Below are 19,834 nucleotides of genomic sequence, written 5' to 3'. Positions count from 1 at the left end.
CCATCATCCAGGAACTTTTAACACAGGGAGCGTTTTTAATTTTTCACAGCTATCAGGCAAGCAGTGTCCCTCAGTCCGGACTGCACCCTCTCACAGTCCAGGACCCCTCGGGGGATGTCCACCTGCTGGATGTCCCCCCAGGGAGGATCGGGCCTAAGCTGGCAGTCAAACATCCCTCTCTCAGTCCAGGGCTCTTGCAGTCCTTGCTCCTTACCACCACTGCACTCACCAGCCGTGAGCCCAGCTTCTGACTGAGCGGCGCTCCCCCTGTGGGAGCGCACTGACCACCAGGGGGCAGCTTCTGAATTGTCTGCCCCCTGCTGGTCAGTGCACGCCATAGCGACGGGTCATTCTGCTGTTTGGTTGATTTGCATGTTACGCTTTTATTATATAGGATATTTGTGTTACCTGTGGTAGTGACCTGGCCTTGGAGCCTCAAGTGCCCACCTAAATACATTTTTTAAAAAGTGATAAAGGCACATTTGATCTCAGATCTTCATGGTTTTGTTTTGTTTTGTTTTTCCCCACAAAAACACATGCCTATCTAACAACTTACGGCATCTAAAAATCATAGGTTATTCAAATAATTTAAAGGGTATTTTTTAAATTTTTAAAAATGTTTTTTATTGATTTCAGAGAGGAAGGGAGAGGGAGAGAGACATAGAAACATCAGTGATGATAATTTGCCTCATGAACATTGGATCGAGTCCGAAACCCCGGACATGTGCCCTGACCAGGAATCAAACCATGACCTCCTGGTTCATGGGTTGATGGTCAACCACTGAGCTACACTGGCCAGGCTAAAAGGTGTTTTAACTTTAAAGTTTAGAATGTTGGTTGTAAAAAAGTAAATGAATGAATGAACAAAAACAAAATGTTGGTTGTAAATGCAGGAACATTCCTGCGCTTAAGTTCAAGAATGCAATCATTATAAGAATTTTTGCCAGTGTGTTAAGCAAAAGCATTTGAACATAAGTTAATCATTATTAAAGAAAAATGAAGACTATTTTTACATTATGATTTTTGTATCTGCCAACATCAGATATACTAAATATACTTTCAGAGTATGACCTAAGGTAGAGAAAAGAAAGGGGAAACCTTGGTTAGACAGTCTCACTTTCCGAGTAATGTTTCTTTTATTTTGTCTTGGGGTTTGATAATAAAAGGTTTGCTTTGTTTGAGACACATTTGCTTCCTCTTTTTCTCAATTTAGTGTGAGAATTTATAAACATAGGCCAGTTTGGTTTTTAGTGCTACAAAAGATAAATGTATCTGAAACAGGAGAGAGAAAGAAAAGCCAGACAGTTGGTTTAATTTAACTTCCTTGTTGTGAAGTTCAGTATAGTTTTCCAATCCCGATCAGTCACAGAATTAATAGGAAAATGTTTTCACCTTCCAACTTCATAGCTCACTATTTCAGTCTTAGAGGGCAGCCTTTCTGCTTCATCTGTCTTCTTTCACTTCTTCACCTGCTCTCTCTCCAGTCCTACCTCTCACCTTTCTCACTCACAATCTCTTCATACCAAATCACTTGCACTTCCCCTAACCTGCTGTGGTTCTCTCTAGTATTTGTGCCTTTGTCCATTCCACCACTTTGCTGATCATTCTTCCCTAAATATACTTCCACATTTCCTAGTGGCATTCTTCAGGGACACTTTCTCTGTACTTTCCCACACACATACATCACCCTCAGTTTTGTGTTCTCATGACAATCTAGGAATACCTCTGAAGTTTTCTTCACTGCCTTCCACGTGTAAACATAGGAATGTATGTTTGTGTAAATGAAACTTTTATTTTTTTCGTTAACATTTATTGATTGTTATTTATTAAATTCTTCTAAAAGAGATATTTTTATCAGCCCCATTTTCCTGATGAGATGGAGGCACAGACAACAACCAAGTTCCCAGCTGGTAAGTGGAAGGGCTAGGATTCGAACCTTGCAGGCTGAGTCCAGAGCCAGAGATCTCTGCTACATCAAATCTCTGCTAGAAACAGGGAGCTTTAGGAGGGGCACAACAGGGCACAGTGGGAACTGTCACAAATAGTGACTGGATTCTACCTTCCTTAGCTAATAGCTTTCCCACTTCCCTCAGGGTAAAAGTCCAGAAGGCCACAAGGCCCTGCATGACCCCTTCCTGCCCTCACCTCCTCCCTGTCTTCACCTCACTCACTCAGTTCCATCCAGCCACATAGGGCCCACTGTTTCTCCAATACCCCAGGCACAGTCCAACCTCAAGGCCTTTGCACTGGCTGCTCCCTCCACCTGAAACCTTTAAAAAAAAAAAAAAATTAAGCATTTGGAAAACAAAACACTTCTGTGGGCTGATTGCTGTCCGAAGGAGGGCAGTTTGCGAGGCCACAGAGGGCTTGGTAGTAAATAGTAAATGAAACTTTTTAATTGGCTGACTCTTCATTCAGACTCATGATTGCGGCTGTACACTGTTTTCTCTTTTCAGGTACCTCTGGACAGCTCAACTTAAGCTCATTGGGGCCACAAGTTTTTTCATTTGCTCTACCACTTTTCCCCTTATTGAGATTTCTTTTAACAACTCTTTCTCCCTTATCCTCTAGTCTACTAGTTAGTAATTCCTGTCAGTTCTATCTTCTGATATTTCATGTCTTCCCCTCTATCCTTACTGCTTCTGCAGTGTTCTAAGACATGAAAAAGGCTTGGATTGGCAGGAGGGTGGGAATAGTTTTCACTGGCTTCTCCATGGATTATAGACTGAAGTTCAACTTTTTTAGGAAGCCAATGCCAGTATTCGTCAGTTCCTCTCATTACATTTCCTCTCCGCTTGCTGCTGAAATTCACTAGGTATACATGTCCCATATTCATCACTACCCAGATAGTCCATGTTTCTCTGTTTATTGGCCTTCACATATGCTGTTTCTTTCATCTGGTATCCTTTGTACCCTGTCTGCCTTGTGAGCTCCTTCCAGATTCAGGCTTCCATCTTCATCACCTGGCATAATGCTTCTCAGAGTAAATGCCAAATAACATTTATTGAATCTATAATATATTCACACTAGTGGCCAGGTGCACAAAATTCGTGCACATAAAGGGGAATTAATTAGAGGAAATATTTTAATATTACTATTTGCCCTTTCTCTATAATTAAAGTGTCAGAGATGAAAGAAAATTAGTAAAATGTATATGAAAATTTTCCTCCTGTCAGAGTCTGGGGCAAGCCATGGGACCTAGAGTCAAGTCCCCGCCCACCACCCGCACATGCTTCGAAAATGCAGGAGACCCAGACCCGTCTGGCCCCACCCCCATTGGGTGAGACCCAGACCCGGCCGGCCCCACCCCCGTCAAGCCCCTCTGGGCAGGGGACACAGCCTCAGGTCCCCCAGCTCAGTGCCAGGTGGGGGACGCAGCCTCAGGTCCCTCAGCCTGGCGCCAGGTGGTGGGGGGCGCAGTCTCAGGTCCCCAGTCAAGCCCTGCTGGGTCGGGGGTGCAGCCTGAGGTTCCCCAGCCTGGCACTGGGGTGGGGGGCATGGCCTGAAGTCCCACAGAGGGCTTGGTAGTAAATAGTAAATGAAACTATTTAGTAAACATCAAGCCCTGTGGGGCTGGGGGTGCAACCTGAGGTCCCTCGCCCTGGCCAGGCGCCATGCAGCTTTAGGTCCCTGTTGTTCGGTCATGACATTACAGCGTCCTTGCTAATTTGCATATTTATTATATATATAGATTCCAAATGCAAACTGAAATTGACTGGGGCATCTGTCCATTTCATAGTCTCAAATCTTGCATGACTTGGTTGAAGCCTTTTATAAACTACATTTATACTTAAGGCATAGTCATTGTTATTAGGAAAAAAAAAAAAAGGATTGCTGATTTCCTTTAAAAAGGCTGTGTCAAAGAGGATACAAATGATTCTGTATTGCTTAGGCATTAGGGATAGATAGTTCTTCCCCAGCCCTATCTCCATCCAGAAAACCATAATCTTTTTTTTTAAATATATTTTATTGATTTTTTTACAGAGAGGAAGGGAGAGGGATAGAATGTTAGAAACATCAATGAGAGAGAAACATCGATCAGCTGCCTCCTGCACACCTCCCACTGGGGATGTGCCCACAACCCAGGTACACGCCCTTGACCAGAATCGAACCTCTGGGACCTTTCAGTCCGCAGGCTGACGCTCTATCCATTGAGCCAAACCGGTTAGGGCAAGAGAACCATAATCTTTTAGAGCTAGTAAAGGTACTTGCTAAATCAAGTTGGATGTTGCTGAAATCTTTGAGATCTTTTTGTTTGAAATGGTGAACATTGCAAGTTATATCATCAAACCCACCTAAAGCAAATAGCTAGTAAATTCTGCTTGTTATTGGAAACTAGGGGCCCAGTGCACAAATTCATGCACCTTGAAAGGAGCTGTGAGCCACGAGGCTGTGGTGGGCACAGAGGCAGGTGGCCCATCCTCTGCACCCCAGCCCGACCCCTCCCGCCGTGGCCCCAGGTCCCCTGTCTGCCGGCAGCCCCACTCCCGCTCCTCCATTCCCACACGCTGATGGCGTTGGCCCTGCTTGCACCTGCTGACAGCATGAAGCAATTGGAGCCGGCGCCAGCAGCGGGTGCCGGCCCCGATCGACCCTCAGCAGCAGGGGGAGGTGGAGAAGACCTGAGAGGTGATTGGGGCTGGTAGCTGCACCAGCAGCAGGTGTGAGCGCTGGGCGGGACCACGGCCCATGGGAGCAAAGAATTTTCAGTAACCGACACCCCGCCTTGGTCTGACACCCCCGCTCACCTGCTCTACCATCCCGCCGTGGCCGACGCCCAGCATGTTCTGCGTGACCCCTGTTGGTCAGCGTACGTAATAGCAACTGGTTGTTCAGTTGTTCTGCTGTTCGGTCTATTTGCATATTAGGGTTTTATATATATATAGATAAGCTCTTGATTTAGAGTTCAGAGCACCAGTATAAGAAAATAATAATTCACCCATCTTATTTGTTAATGAAGTTGAAATTTTGGGCACTGCAGAGCAGTTAAGGGGTTGGTATCTATTTATCATCACATGTATTTATTGAGTACCTCCTATATATCTTACATAGTTTTAGACCCTTTAGACCAGCAGTCACCAACCTTTTGGACCACATGGACCACCAGTGTTCCACGGTCCACTGGTTGGTGACTGCTGCTCCAAAGGTTTTCTTAAACCAGCAGTTGCCAACCTTTTGGACCTCACGGACCACCAGTGGTCCGTGGACCACTGGTTGGTGACCGCTGCTTTAGAGAAGTTATAATGGTCTGGTGTTAAACCTGCCCTTTTTAAACTTCAAATATTATTGGTCACATAAGATGTAATGCATGAAATAGAGAACAATAGATGCTGGTATGCAAAGTAGTACATTCTGAAATATTTGAGTGTGAAACTGACATTTACATATTGAATCATATTTTCACACTAATTTCCATTTTGTAGAGGCAGCATGGTTTTCTAGAAAAGCACACAAGACTTGGAATCAGGAAGTCTGAATTCTGGTACTGACTGTAACACTAATTAGCTGTGTAGTTTAGGGCAAGTCACTGTCTCTTTTTGAGCTGAGTCCCCACATTTGTGAAAGAGATGTTAGATAAACCATTTGAGCTTTTAGGTCTCTCCTAACCATGAGCTGCATTTTTGTGAAATATTCTCAGTGGCAAAGATCGAATTTTAGGCTGCACTAAAAGAAATAGCAGGCACTTCCCTTCAAAGCCCAGTCTTTGTTTAGTGTATTTAGAAGCCTATTTATTAAAACACTGTCACCACTATATAAGTCCTTTGTCCCATTAATAGTTCTGCATCTCCTTCCAAATTACTGTCCCTCCAGGTATGGAAGTATGCTTCACATACTGCTTAATGTTCCAAGGTGCAGCACATTGCAAAAGAAGCTGCACTGTTTTCCAAGGCACCTCTCAGCAATGTCGTTCTATTCAATTAGAGGTGGCAAAGGCTGGCCCGGCTCCAAAGGAAGACTGTCAATTCCTCTCTTTTTCTGTGTCCACGCTCAGCAGGATGCTTCCTCACGCCCACTTCTCTCCCCCTTGCTGTGACTTTGGCTTCCGCCAGATGTCACACTGCTGCTTGTCACCACCCAGATTCTCATCAGTGATTTTGTTGTTTCAGTGTATTTATCACAACTGTTTTCTTTAGCTGTAAAATTTATGGAATTTCACACTCTTCTTAATCACTACAGTGTTTCTTTTTCATGAAAGAGGAAATATGCAAGGAGTTGGAGGGAGGGAAATGTTTCATTTAACTTAAGGAAAGTTTACATGTGTGTCCCATGTACATTTCCCATTCCTGAATGTGAGTTAAGTGTACACCTCCCATTCCTGAATGTACAAGAGAACCTTGTACACCTCCCATTCCTGAATGTACAAGAAGTACAAATTGGTGGTTACAAAACAGTCACAGGAATGTAAAGTACAGCATAGGGAATATAGTCAATAATATTGTTGTGTACAGAGTAGAACTGAGCTCTCAAGTGTACAGAGTAGAACTGAGCTCAGTTCTGCAGAGCTCAGAGGTACTTGGGAAGTCCATTGCAATCTGAGAGAAGTGCATAAAAGATGTGTTTATTGGCTGATTCCCCTGACTTAAATCATGTTCCTTTTAGCAGCCAAAAAAAGGTGAATAATTTTATCTGCCCTCTGTGGAACATCTTCATAATCTTATTATCTATTTAGACCTGTTAAATAATGTAGTAAGATCCTAAAAATAATGATGTTGGTAGTAATGATGGTAACGATAACTAATTATATTATTAGTATATAACAAGCATTACATAGAGCACTTTATATTTATTTATTTAAACCTTGCCATATTCCTATAATGATGCACACTGTTTTGCTTTGTGTTTTTCATTGATTACTGGTTCAATTTAATTAGTAATTATCTGTCTGTGCAGATTTTCTATTTCTTCATGATTTAATTTTGAAAGTTTATATGTTTCTGGGAATTTATCCATTTCTTCCAGGTTGTCCAAGTTGTTAGCATATAATGTTTTTATTTTATTTTAATTTTTCATTTGCAGTATATATTCAGTATTGTATTAATTTCAGGTGTATAGCATAGCAGTGGTCGACAAACTGCGGCTCGCGAGCCACATGTGGCTCTTTGGCCCCTGAGTTTTTAGCAAAGGCCAGCTTAGGAGTACCCTAATTAAGTTAATAACAATATACCTACCTATATAGTTTAAGTTTTAAAAAATTTGGCTCTCAAAAGAAATTTCAATCGTAGTACTGTTGATATTTGGCTCTGTTGACTAATGAGTTTGCCAACCACTGGCATAGTGGTTAGACAATCATATCTTTTACAAAGTGTTCCCCCTGATATTTCCAGTACCCACCTGGCAGCATACATAGTTATTACAATATTATTGATTATATTCCCTATGCTGTACTTTACATCCCTGTGACTATTTTGTAACCACCAATTTGTACTTCTTAATCCCTTCACCTTTTTCACCCATCCTCCAACCCCCTCCTCCTGGCAACTATCTGATGTACTCTGTTTTTATCCTGTTGTATAGATGAAGATCTTAAAATGACTTAAAGCTCTCCACTTTAAAAATAAGTTTATGTCATATATTTTTTTAAGGGAGGAAAAGATACAACATTTGTCTAGGTTATTTTTTTCCCCACTTGTAAAGAGGGAAAATTTGATGGTACCTTATTTTAGAAGCTAAAATTCATTTTGAATACTCAGGATGGTTCATTTAAAAATTTTTTTAAAATTTTTTTTTTAGTATATCAGATACAACTTTAAGCATGTTGGTATTTGTACTGTGAACTGTTCCATGTTTTCAATGAAAACACTAAAAATGAGAGATTAGGTTAAGTGACTAACTTTTCTAAAGCCACACATCTGGTAATAGAGCCAAATTTCAAATTCAGCGTCTAATTCTGCAGTGTAGCCCAGCTGTTTCTTCGGAGATATTTATTTATGTTCTTATTTAATTCTAAATGCTTGACCTGTATCCTAAATTTTTCTTTACTTAGCAGCCCATGTTAAAGGGAGGTAGAAAGAGAAGAACACAAAAGTCTAGCAAAAAGCAGCTATATTTGTACATTCAGAGAGAGGCTGGCCATTGATTTAAACTTGAACCAGTTCTCAAAAGTAGGACTTGTCACTTTCTGACATTTGTTTAGTGGGTTTTTTTATTTTTCCACTTGTGATACTAGGCATTAACCGCATATATATATTAAAACACATATAGTGCATTCTGGTATGATTATTATTCATTCAACAAATATTTATTGAGCATACACTATATGCTTATACATCCTTGAACAAGCCAGACATAGTCCTGCCTTCATGGAGCTTATAATTTGTATAAATATTTGAATAGATAGGTTGTGTCTTAAACATACTAAGTATTTCCCTAAACATACCACGAAGAGTCACATGTGTTGTATGTTGTAAGACTAGCACAAAATTGAATGTTTTGGAATTTGTCTCATTCCAAGAAAACACTAATGAATCAGGAGTATAAAAATAAAAAAATCCATAACTATGGCTTAATCACTTGGAATGTCATGATTCTTAGAGGAGCAAGCGAACGACAGTACACAGCACTTTATTTGAAATTTTAAAAAACTAGTGTGAACCAGGGATCTTTGATGGAGCATTGTCAGAAGAATTTCAGAAACTGCAAGTTGTTACACAGATGTATTGATTTAATTAGTCTAGATAACACCATTTATTTATGCTTAAGCATCTCACACATGCAAAAGTTGGTAATTCGAAGTCACACAATAATTTGTGAGTTATCTTCTGTACCACGTGTTGTAGCTTCTGAATACCAACTTTGACAAGTGTGTGTGTCAGATACTTAAGCATAAATAAATGATATTATGTAGAACAATTAAGCAATAGAGTTTGCTTTAGGAATTCTGTTGACATAATTTATATATATAAAAGCCTAAGCAACTGTTACGACCGGAATGACCAGTTGACCCGTCACTATGATGCGCACTGACCACCAGGGAGCAGATGCTCAATGTAGGAGCTGCCCCCTGGTGGTCAGTGTGTTCCCACAGCGGGAGCCGGCTCACAGCTAGCGAGCGGAGCAGTGGCACCCAGCCCCAGTTTGGGGTTTCGCCTGCCCGCCTGCCGCTTAGCACACGGCTACATCCCTCGTACCCTATAAGCCTGCAGTTACAACCTCCAGAGAACGGTTGAAGCGAAGCGCAGATACTCAGAGTAACCAGAACAAGCCTAATATCACCGCCGGGTTCCTGGAACTCTACCTCAGGCATCGAGATCAAATCTCATCCCTTACCGATTGCCCTGGAGCTACAGAGGAAGACAGCAATATAACAAGGTGGCAACTGACAATCAGGGTAAAAGTCAAAGAGAGATGGATCTGAAGGGTGGGGGCATGGTCAACAGAGCACCCCCGCCCCCCAAGATCCCTAACTTAGTATTGTTCACCTCGGAGTGTCTCTTATCAGCTCCAAGCGGCGGAAAGCATCCAGCATGGCCCAAGGCATCCACCAGGGACCTCCTGGCGGCCAAGGCCTGACCCTGGCAGCAGAAGGGACATTTGGAAATATTTTTTCAGGAAGCTGCGGGGAGGAAGACAAACTCCCCATGCAACTTCCCAGCGGCTCACAGGGACGTGGAAACTCCCCGGGCACACTAGCATGGGCTCCCAATTTCCTTTCAATGTGCACGAATGCATGCACCAGGCCATAAGTTTCATGTAAAATCTTTTGGTGGTGACTTTTTAAATGACATTAATTGTTTTAAACACAGTGTAATCTAATAATAGTATGGGCAAGATCCTCATTGGAGACAGGACATATCTGGGTTCTGCTAGTTAGGCCTCTTTGGATATCTGGGTGGATTCTTGATAAAATTGCATCTTGATAAAATTATTTTGGTTAAGCATACGATGGATGTTCTGGCCAGTGAATGAAGAAGAGTAGAGTTATCCTTTTAGCAAAAAGATGGACTTACTTTGTGATAGTTATTTTGTGAGTGTATTATTAAATCTCTTGGGGAGAGATAACTGTTAGAATACTCTCTCTCTCTCTGTCTCTCTCCCCTCTTCCCCCACCTCCTTCTCCCTCTCTCTCTTCTTCTCTCTGTCTCTTCCTCGCTGCTTCCCTCTCTCCTTTGCTATTCTAATTTTACCTACAAGAATACCAAGGTATTTTTTTTGCCTCATTTTGTAGTATTGTTTTCACACTTTAAAAAATGCTATTAATTATACTGTATATATTTTTTTTCGTTAATTTAAACAGTTTTGCTGTTGTTTAAAGTGGTAAGCTGTCAAAAGGTAATAGCTAATATACTAGGAATTTAGGTAGCATCTTTTCTTCCAAAGTTTGTGATATTTCATTTCTATTATTTGTTCTCACCATACACCCTAGAAGATAGAAAGGGGAAAGATTAATTAACCCAGTTTTACACATAAGGAAACAGAAGCTCATAGGGGTTAAGTGTCTTACCCCTAAGGTCATATGTACTCAAAACATAGTCACAGAATGCAGCAGAGAATTCCAGAGCCTGGCAGAGTGTAGCACACTACCCACTGGGAAATGTGATAGGCAGGTAATTATTTTCTCAGAAGACTAGACTACTGCTGGTCAATTCTTACTCCTTGGAGATTATCAGCCATCTTATCCTCAAGGCAGAAACTTGTTTGCAGGTTAGATCTACTCTGTAATCTTGGGGAGATGTTACTTAGCACAACTGGCTTGGAATTTCAAGTAAAATAATATGTTTTCATGTGTTCTAACATGGGTTTCTTCAGGCTGCCAAGTGCCCATGTAAACCAGTGTTCAAAGAATGTAAGATGTCACTTTTATGACCATTAGCTGTTATTACTTTACTAGAGGCCCAGTGCACAAAATTTGTGCACGGGTAGGGTTCCTAGGCCTGGCCGGCAATCAGGGCCGATCTGTGGGGCGACCGGCGGGACAATTGGGGGGGCCCCCACTGGCACCCGCCTTGGCCGGCCTGATGTTGCCCGTTCACTGGCCCCATCCCCCAACCTCCCCGCCACCACTGGCACCCACCTTGGCTGGCCTGTGGGCTGGGGCAGCTCCTGCGCTGAGTGTCTTCCCCCTGGTGCTCAGTGCGGGTCATAGTGACCGGTCATTCTGCCATTCAGTCGGTTTGCATATTAGGCTTTTATTATATAGGATGCTGTATGATAGTGGGGCATAAAGGTATTCAATTTCATTTAAGGTGCTCTTAATTGAATACATAAGTTTTAAGGATGAGCACATAACCTTGGGCAAGGCCTGCTCACTGAGGCAAATGCAAGAGGGAAAACACATTTTGCAGAGAAAAAGGAAGCTATGTAAGATAAGAATTATGCTGCTGATGCCTGGGGGTATAGGCAGACTGAATTTAACATGGAAAATGGCCCAGCTGGTGTAGAAAAGAAATAATCCACTTGGACATGAAGAACAAAGCAGACTTAGTCAAGGTTCTCTATAGGAATTTGCATTCTTAGACTTGCAGGTAAAACAAAGAAAGGTACCTAAAAAACAAAACAAAAACAGAGAAAGGAGATCTATAAATCCAAGTTATAGTTACTTTTTATTTGTCTCATTGATAAAAATTACTTTTATCTAAGGGGAATGTTACTATATTAGAAAAATATTAGCATTTCACCTAACTCTACAGTTCTTCTATGTTTTTTAAATTATTATTCATGTACTTCCATTATTATTGTCTGCATTAAAAGTTTAGTGATTTAGCCTAAACCGGTTTGGCTCAGTGGATAGAGCATCGGCCTGCGGACTGGGAGGTCCCTGGTTCGATTCCGGTCAAGGGCATGTACCTTGGTTGCGGGCACATCCCCAGTGGGGAGTGTGCAGGAGGCGGCTGATCGATGTTTCTCTCTCATCGATGTTTCTGGCTCTCTATCCCTCTCTCTTCCTCTCTGTAAAAACTCAATAAAATATATTAAAAAAAAAAAGTTTAGTGATTTAACCTAAACATTTGAGACCTACTATCCTTCCCCTGCCCAATAATTGTTTCTAATAGAAGGGCATATACTTACCTGGCAGGGGAGACACCATGATCACGAAGGTGGTTTTCCCAGGGCGAGGCTTATCCATTGCACTCCGGATGTGCTGACCCCTGCGATTTCCCCAAATGTAGGAAACTCGACTGCATAATTTGTGGTAGTGGGGGACTGCGTTCGCGCTCTCCCCTGTGGAAAAAAAAAAAAATAGAAGGGCATACTGTTAACCACTTAAGATTTTTTGGTTCAGGTGCTAGGCCTGAGCCTGTTTATTTAGGATGATGTGGTTTGACACTCTCAGAATTGTGTTTGTTGGTTTCACCCATTAGGAGAGACATGAGAACACCCATGCTTTGCCTTTGAAATGCTTTTGTAACAGGTTCTGGTCCATAGGCTTTAAGAAAGCAGCCTTTTCATGTACCTGAAAGTGCTCCAAGTGTTCTTCTGGTCCAAGAAGACAAGTGGACCTCTTACCACATTCTGTGTCCTTTAGGGTTCTCTAAATTTACGGTTTACTTAGTTGCTGCTATTTTTTTATTCATCAAGACTTAGAATGTTCCCGTTTGTCATAGGAAGCGATGTTGGTGTTACTCCTTTGATGATCACTTTGCCCTGTCTTTCTTTTGCAGACCCCATATCATGTCAACCTCCTCCTGGCTGGCTACGATGAGCATGAGGGTCCAGCACTCTACTACATGGACTACCTGGCAGCCTTGGCCAAGGCCCCTTTTGCAGCCCATGGCTATGGTGCCTTCCTGACTCTCAGTATCCTGGACCGATACTACACACCAAGTAAGTTCCAGCAATCTAGGTAGGGAAACATAGCAGAGCTCTGTCCTCAGCTGCTTCCTGATTTTGTGCACTACCCCATGGAGTTGGGTGGCCAGGGCTTAAATAGAGGAGAGATCCTAAGAAGTAATGCCCTCTCGAAGCTGCTTTCTCCTGTGGGTCAGTACACTTATTGAGAAGCTGATAAAAGTCCCTCTTGAGCTTATGAGGATGAACAGTTCCCCAGCATGACACCTGAGGATTTCTTTGTTTCAATGTCAGAGCTTTTGAAGGCCATAAGTCTAGGCCCTTCTCTTGGTTCTTATCATTTAATTAGTGACCCACTGCACAAAATTCGTGCACATTAAAAGGGAATTAATTAGAGGAAATATTTTAATATTGCTGTTTGCCCTTTCTCTATAATAGAAGTGTCAGAGATGAAAGAAAATTAGTAAAATGTATATGAAAATCTTCCTCCTGTCAGATTCTGGGGCGCGCCACGGGAACCAGAGTCAAGTCCCCGCCCACCCACGTGCGCCTCGAAATTGTGCCAGACCTGGCCGGCCTCACCCCCATTGGGCTAGATCCAGACCTGGCTGGCCCCACCCCTTTCAAGCCCCGCTGGGTGGGGATTGCGGCCTCAGGTCGCCTGGCCCGGTGCTGGGGCAGGGGGCATGGCCTCAGGGCCCCTGGCCTGGTGTCAGGGCCAGGGAAACAGCCTGAGGTCCCCCGGTCCGGTGCTGGGGAAGGGGGCGCGGCCTGAGGTCCCCCGTCAAGCCCTGCTGGGAGTGGGGGTGCAGCCTGAGGTCCCCCAGCCTGGCGGCAGGGCTGGGGGTGCTGCTTGAGGTCCCCTGTCAAGCTCTACCAGGCGGGGGGCGCAGCCTCAGGTCCCTGCTAATTGCTTGTTAAGGCTCATTACGGGAACTTGGCCTCCACTATAGGCACAGCCATCTGTGTTACCAAATCCCTGGCTCTGCTGTGGGTACGGCCATCTTGTTATGGTGTGATGGTCAAATTGCATATTTCCTCTTTATTAGATAGGATGGCTGCCCCCTCCTGCAAGATAAAGCTGGCTCTCTACTTGTCAATAAATTGTCAACTTGGCAAAGCCTCTGACATAGAGATGCTTTTGCGCTAAGTTTTAACTTCTTTTTTTTTAATTTAATAAGTCTTTATTGTTCAGATTATTACAATTGTTCCTCTTTTTTCCCCCATAGCTCCCCTCTACCCAGTTCCCACTCCACCCTCTGCCCTTACCCACCCCCCCCCCACTGTCCTCATCCATAGGTGTACAATTTTTGTCCAGTCTCTTCCCGCACCCCCCACACCCCTTTACCCCCAAGAATTGTCAGTCCACTCCCTTTCTATGCCCCTGATTCTATTATATTCACCAATTTATTCTGTTCATCAGATTTTTTATTTACTTGATTTTTAGATTCACTTGTTGATATGTATTTGTTGTTCATAATTTTTATCTTTCCCTTTTTCTTCTTCTTCCTCTTCTTAGAGAATACCTTTCAGCATTTCATATAATCCTGGTTTGGTGGTAATGAACTCCTTTAGCTTTTTCTTATCTGTGAAGCTCTTTATCTGTCCTTCAATTCTGAATGATAGCTTTGCTGGGTAGAGTAATCTTGGTTGTAGGTTCTTACTATTCATCACTTTGAATATTTCTTGCCACTCCCTTCTGGCCTGCATAGTTTGGTTGAAAAATCAGCTGACAGTTGTATGGGTGCTCCCTTGTAGAAAATTAACTGTTTTTCTCTTGCTGCTTTTAATATTCTCTCTTTGTCTTTTGCCCTTGGCATTTTAATTATGATGTGTCTTGGTGTGGTCCTCTTTGGATTCCTTTTGTTTGGGGTTCTCTGCGCTTCCTGGACTTGTAAGTCTATTTCTTTCATCAGGTGGGGGAAGTTTTCTGTCATTTATTTCTTCAAATAGGTTTTCAGTATCTTGCTCTCTCTCTTCTTCTGGCACCCCCATAATTCTGATGTTGGTACGCTTGAAGTTGTCCCAGAGGCTCCTTACACTATCTTCATATTTTTGGATTCTTTTTGCTTTTTGCTTTTCCAGCAGTGTTTTTTTGCTTCTTCGTATTTCAAATCTTTGACTTGATTCTTACGATCCTCTGGTCTGCTGTTGGACCTTTGTATAATATTGTTTATTTCAGTCAGTGTATGCTTAATTTCTAGTTGGTCCTTTTTCATATCCTCGAGGTTCTCACTAAATTTATCAGCCTTTTCTATGAAATTCTTGAAAAACCTTATAACCGTGGTTTTGAATTCTATATCCAGTAGTTTGCTTTCCTCCATTTCTTTCATTTGTGATCTGTTTCTTTGTCTCCACATTTTGGCTGCTTCCCTGAGTTGATAGAGTGGCTTTGTGTGCTAGGTGTCCTATAGGGCCCGGTGGCTCAGCCTCCCCAGTTACCTGAGGTGGACACTCTTGGTGCACCCCTTTGTGGGCTGTGTGCACAGTCTTGTTGTAGTTAAGCCTTGATTATTGTTGGTATCTCTGGGAGGAATTGATCTCCAGGCCAATTGGCTGTGAGGATCAGCTGTGTCTACGCTGGGAGAACTGTGCCGGAGACACCCTTATGAGACAAGACTTGCAAAAGCCTCTGTGCTTAGCTTGGATGGAGCAGAGTCTCAGAGCAGAGCAGACAGCCTTAGCTTCCTGTCAGGCCTGCCCCCAGAGGTCCCTGGGTCTCAGTGTCCTGAGGCAATTGCTGCAAGCACCTCTGAGAGAAAGCCGCCCTTGAGCTTCGCCCACTGTCAGACAGTCCAGCCTCTCCCCAAATGAGTCTGGGTCCCCAGAGTCTCGCCTGGAACTGGAGTTCAGCGCAGTCAGGAGCTTTTGTCTCTCTCCCGATTGAGAAAGCCAGCCACGCACTCAGTTGCCGGTCCTCTCTGCCCGCATCCCCGCACCTCTGCCTTCTGCAGCTCCTCTGAGTCTCAGTGTGCCTTTCTCTCTCCTTCTAGTTGTAGAATTTCCACTCAGCCATCTTTCCTGTGGTTCTGGGTGATGTCCATTTTGTCTTTTAGTTGTAGTTTTGAAATTGTTGTGCGAGGCAGCAGTTTAGGTGTTTGCCTATGCCGCCATCATGGTTTATCAAGTTCTAACTTCTGACCCCAATCCCAACTTTGACTTTAGCCACTGTGAGCATTAGACATTTGGGAATCTCAGCTTTTACAGGCTATAGATGCAGTAGAGATAACCACCTCTCTCCTTATATTCTGTTCTTCCCTTATTCAATCCGGCTTATTCATTCCTTTTTGGTGCTGCCCCCTCACTCAACCTCAGCCTTGCCAGAGCTCACATCCTGAAAAGAATTAGCCTGGCCTCCTGGTGACTGTTTCTTGTTGTGGCAGCTGTCAGTAATACAGCTGATTTGTCCACCAATATAACCACCAACCACCCCTAAAGCCTAACTGCATAATATGTCATCCCGGTTTGACATGCCCATGGATAGTTCTTTTGGCTCCTATTTTATGAGAGTCTCAGCCCCATCCTATGAATTCTCTTTCCATTGTTAAACTGAGAACCAGCTGGGAAAGTGAGGCTGAAACTCTGGCCCTGTCCTTCCTTTTCCTGATTTGCAGCTGGCTAAGGCAGATGGAACTGGTTTAAGCCCTGGTCTAAAGGGGGTGTGGGAGTGAGGTGGCGGAGGTGGGGGGGACACGGGGGCTATAAAAAAGAGGCAGACTGCTGGACTTCTCTAGAGGCAGGCCCCAGCCATGGGAGGCAGAATTCCGTCATGCTTACCCTTCTCTATAGCAAATCAATTTGCAATGGCTGTGGCTGCCAGAGCATTGGGTCTGGGGCACCCTCAACTGCATATGGAATAAGTTTGTTGCAAGCTAGAAGGCTAGGCATTTTCCCCCTTTTCCGTTTGTGTGACATGCTGACCTGAGGAAGTTTGAAACTTAATCAAAAGTTAATGGCAGTACCTTGAGTGCTTGGCCTCTGTATTCTCTTTCAGATCTCTCACGTGAGCGGGCATTGGAGCTTCTCAGGAAATGTCTAGAGGAGGTGAGTAGCTCCCGTGGGATTCTGAAAGGACTGAAAAGAATGCTTTGTCTCTCTTTGCCAGTGTTGTTCCCATTCCTCCATTACATTTTTTCTGATCCTTGCCAGAAGGTGTAATAAATACCCACTAACCAGATGTGAAGTTGCTGCCAGGGACAGAGTTTGGTTAAGCTTATTTTTTCCTCTCATGGGTCATCTCCTCATCGATGTCAATGTTTTACAATTTAATTACTTTTCTTTTTGGTTCATCCAGACCAGTGGTTCTCAAATTTTAGCATTATTATAATCATCTGAGGAACTTGTTTTTAAAAATCAAATAGATTCAGCCTCCCAGCCCCTTCTGATACGTTTGTCCTGGTGTAGAGCCTGAGAATAGTTTAACTAGTAGGCCCAGGTGATTTTGCTGCAGGTAGTAACGGGGCCATTACTGGAACAACTGCTGCCCTTTATACCTGGTTTATTCTTATTCCATCTGGAGTTGCTAGTGTCTGCTCCCCTTAACAGTGCATGAGTCCTGGAGAGGAAGCCTCTCCTGAGAATTCCAAAGGCCATAGAAAGCTTGGGGCAGAGGGGAGAGTAGCCTTTACTTTATGAGGCCTCAGACCCCACCCAGTCTAGTACTACTCCTAAGAGTCAGAGGCTTTGTTGGGGGGGGGGGGGGTTGGGGGGGGGGCGGCGGTGTGTGTAGGATGAGAAGGAAAAGAAAGCAGCTCCCTTAGGCTTTTTCATTCTTTTACTGTTCTTGTGGCCTAAGGATTAACTTGAATTCGTAGTCTAGTGAGAGAGTGGGAGTGTGAGAGCAAGTGGGTGGGGGGATGCTTTGAACATAATGCCAGTTTGCCTCTTACACAAGCCTGTCATTTTCAGCCCACAGTGCCCCCTTCTTCCTCTTGTTTGTGAATCCCCTTTCCAAAGCCGATGCTGAGAATAAACTCATGTAATTTTCTTAACCATTCAGCTGAGAGGTCATATTAGCCTAGCTGGGCAACCCCAGTGTTCAAGGAGCTGCCAGGAAGAAGCCACTGGAATATTAAATGCTTTGAGACTTTATTCCTCATAAATCCTAAAGGTGATCATATTAGAAACCCACATTTCCTTATTGTTACTTTTTCTTAATCTTGAGTCGTGTTTCTGGATAAGAGGAGTCATCAGAAAGAGAGGATTCTGAAAGTGAACTGGTTGTTGCTGTCCAGTTCTCAGTAGTAAAGGAGATGGGAAACATCCAGGGAGGGATTGCTTAGGCCTGGGGAGGTGGACATTTCTGGGGTAGGCTCCTCGGGGAATAGGAACTTCGTGCCTTTTCTCTGGAGACTATTAAGTGAGGTGTCCAGGACAGGTAGCCACAGGAGCAAAAATTTCCTCCAGCTTGTCCCTCAGTAATCTCCAGCCAGGTTAGTGGGACTGCTTCCATGCACACAAGACCATGCAGCTCCTTGGAACAGTCTCTTAAGCAGAGAATCTTATGAGATGCAGAATTTACTTTAATGATGGGTCAGCTTGGATTAGAGGAGACAGAAGCCGAGTTTGTTCCAAGAGCAGTTCTGCCAACATCCTTCCCACCACCCCTCCAGCTACACACTCAAACACACCAGGTCCTGATAATATGGGAGGGTGACTGGAGAAAACTGTTAGGACCTAGGGGTACATTGCTTTGGTCCAAAGCTTATTCCTAGGGCGATCATTCTTTTGTTGGCTTATCACCTTGGAACATTTTAAAAGAGAAGTGTGGGTTTACCAGGCTGATTGGTAGAAGACTGTGGGGAACAGATAGACTGTCTCATTCTTTCATCAGCTGACTGGCCAGAGACAGACTCCCAGCTGCGTCTCCCAGTTCTTGCTCACCACCTTCCAGTCAGCTTTCAGCTGCAGTTTGGGCTTTCTTCAGTGTCCTAGTCCCAGCAGCTCCCACTGGAATATAAGCTTCACAGAAGCAGGGATTTTTATCTGCTTGTGTGCCCAGTGCCTCACTCAGAGCCTCGCCCATCAGTAGTGCTCAGTAAATGTTTGTTGACTGATTTCCTTTGTGTCTCTCTGCAGCTCCAGAAACGCTTCATCCTGAACCTGCCAGCCTTCAGTGTTCGAATCATTGACAAAAATGGCATCCATGACCTGGCCAACATTTCCTTCTCTAAACACGGCTCCTAACAAAATGCCCTCTCTCCCACTTGCCAGGGAACTTTTTTTGATGGGCTCGTTTATTTTTTTCTACTCTTTTGACGTGCACTCTTGATAGATGGTTAATTCAGAATAAAGCTGACTATGGATAAATTGAGCTCTCTAGTTTGAATCTCAGTTTACCTGACATCACCTCGGGAAGGAAATGGAGAAAGGATTATCTGCTTGGACTTTTGGTCGAGACTGTCTTTCCTCCTGTTACTTTCCCTTTGTTCATGCTGTAATTGCCCCTTAGCAGCCCAACACCCCCACATTCTATTTCACTGCCTGACTTCTTTCCCATCCAGCTCATTCGTATATCATGCTGGCTAATGTCTCATTCCTTCTAAAGCAGTTATTCTTTCTTCCCCCTAAGTTAAAAAAATTTAAAATAATTAATATGAATAGGTATTACATGCACTTAGTAAAAATATGCACACAGTACAAAGACACAGTAAAAAAATGTTTCTCTTGTCCCTAAAATTTGATCACCTGCTTCCCCTCCCAGAGGAAACTTCAGATATGCTGTTCCAGTATAAAATGTCACATGCACACACACACCCTCTTTTAAAAATAAGGCTGCACTCACTCCCAGGTTTCAACTAAGTAGGTTTGGGGTTAGGAATACTTAAAGCTTCCCAAATAATTCTTATCCTCAGTCCTGACAGAACCACTGGATTGAAGTTTCTTTGAGGCAGTGATCCTCAAACAGCACACATCCCAGTCCTCTGGCGGGCTTAATTAAAACATAGCTTTCTGGGTCCTACCCCTATAGCTTCGCATGTTTGGGGTGTGGCCTACGATTTTGCATTTTCTAACATTTCCAATTGTAAGATAAACCCTATTTTATCCAATTCTGTGCTACTCTTAATACCACATAAAGATAGGGTTTGGGTTCACGTGAAGTGAAATA

The 19,834-nt window shown here is 43.5% G+C and overlaps 1 protein-coding gene and 1 non-coding gene across 3 annotated transcripts in view; both read left to right on the top strand.

The window, feature by feature from the left end:
- The window catches only part of PSMB2 (proteasome 20S subunit beta 2), a 36,605-nt gene extending 17,566 nt beyond the window's left edge, over window positions 1-19,039 (top strand). The window contains exons 4-6 of one of the 2 annotated variants that reach the window (XM_008151118.3): window positions 12,600-12,762; window positions 16,721-16,770; window positions 18,805-19,039. In XM_008151118.3, the coding sequence (XP_008149340.1) occupies window positions 12,600-12,762; window positions 16,721-16,770; window positions 18,805-18,912 (321 nt within the window). In that variant the 3' untranslated portion in view covers window positions 18,913-19,039. The remainder of the gene's footprint in view (window positions 1-12,599; window positions 12,763-16,720; window positions 16,771-18,804) is intronic. The other variant, XM_054721161.1, reaches the window with a different exon arrangement.
- LOC129150410 (U1 spliceosomal RNA) lies at window positions 11,999-12,162 on the top strand. Its single transcript, XR_008557156.1, has one exon. It is a non-coding gene; the product is annotated as a U1 spliceosomal RNA (small nuclear RNA).
- Window positions 19,040-19,834: the final 795 nt, after the last annotated feature.

Source organism: Eptesicus fuscus, chromosome 9 (assembly GCF_027574615.1).
Source record: "Eptesicus fuscus isolate TK198812 chromosome 9, DD_ASM_mEF_20220401, whole genome shotgun sequence".
In the NCBI taxonomy this organism is placed as follows: Eukaryota; Metazoa; Chordata; class Mammalia; order Chiroptera; family Vespertilionidae; genus Eptesicus; species Eptesicus fuscus.
Note: the sequence above shows the minus strand (reverse complement) of the source record. Positions and strands in the feature narration are given on the sequence as shown.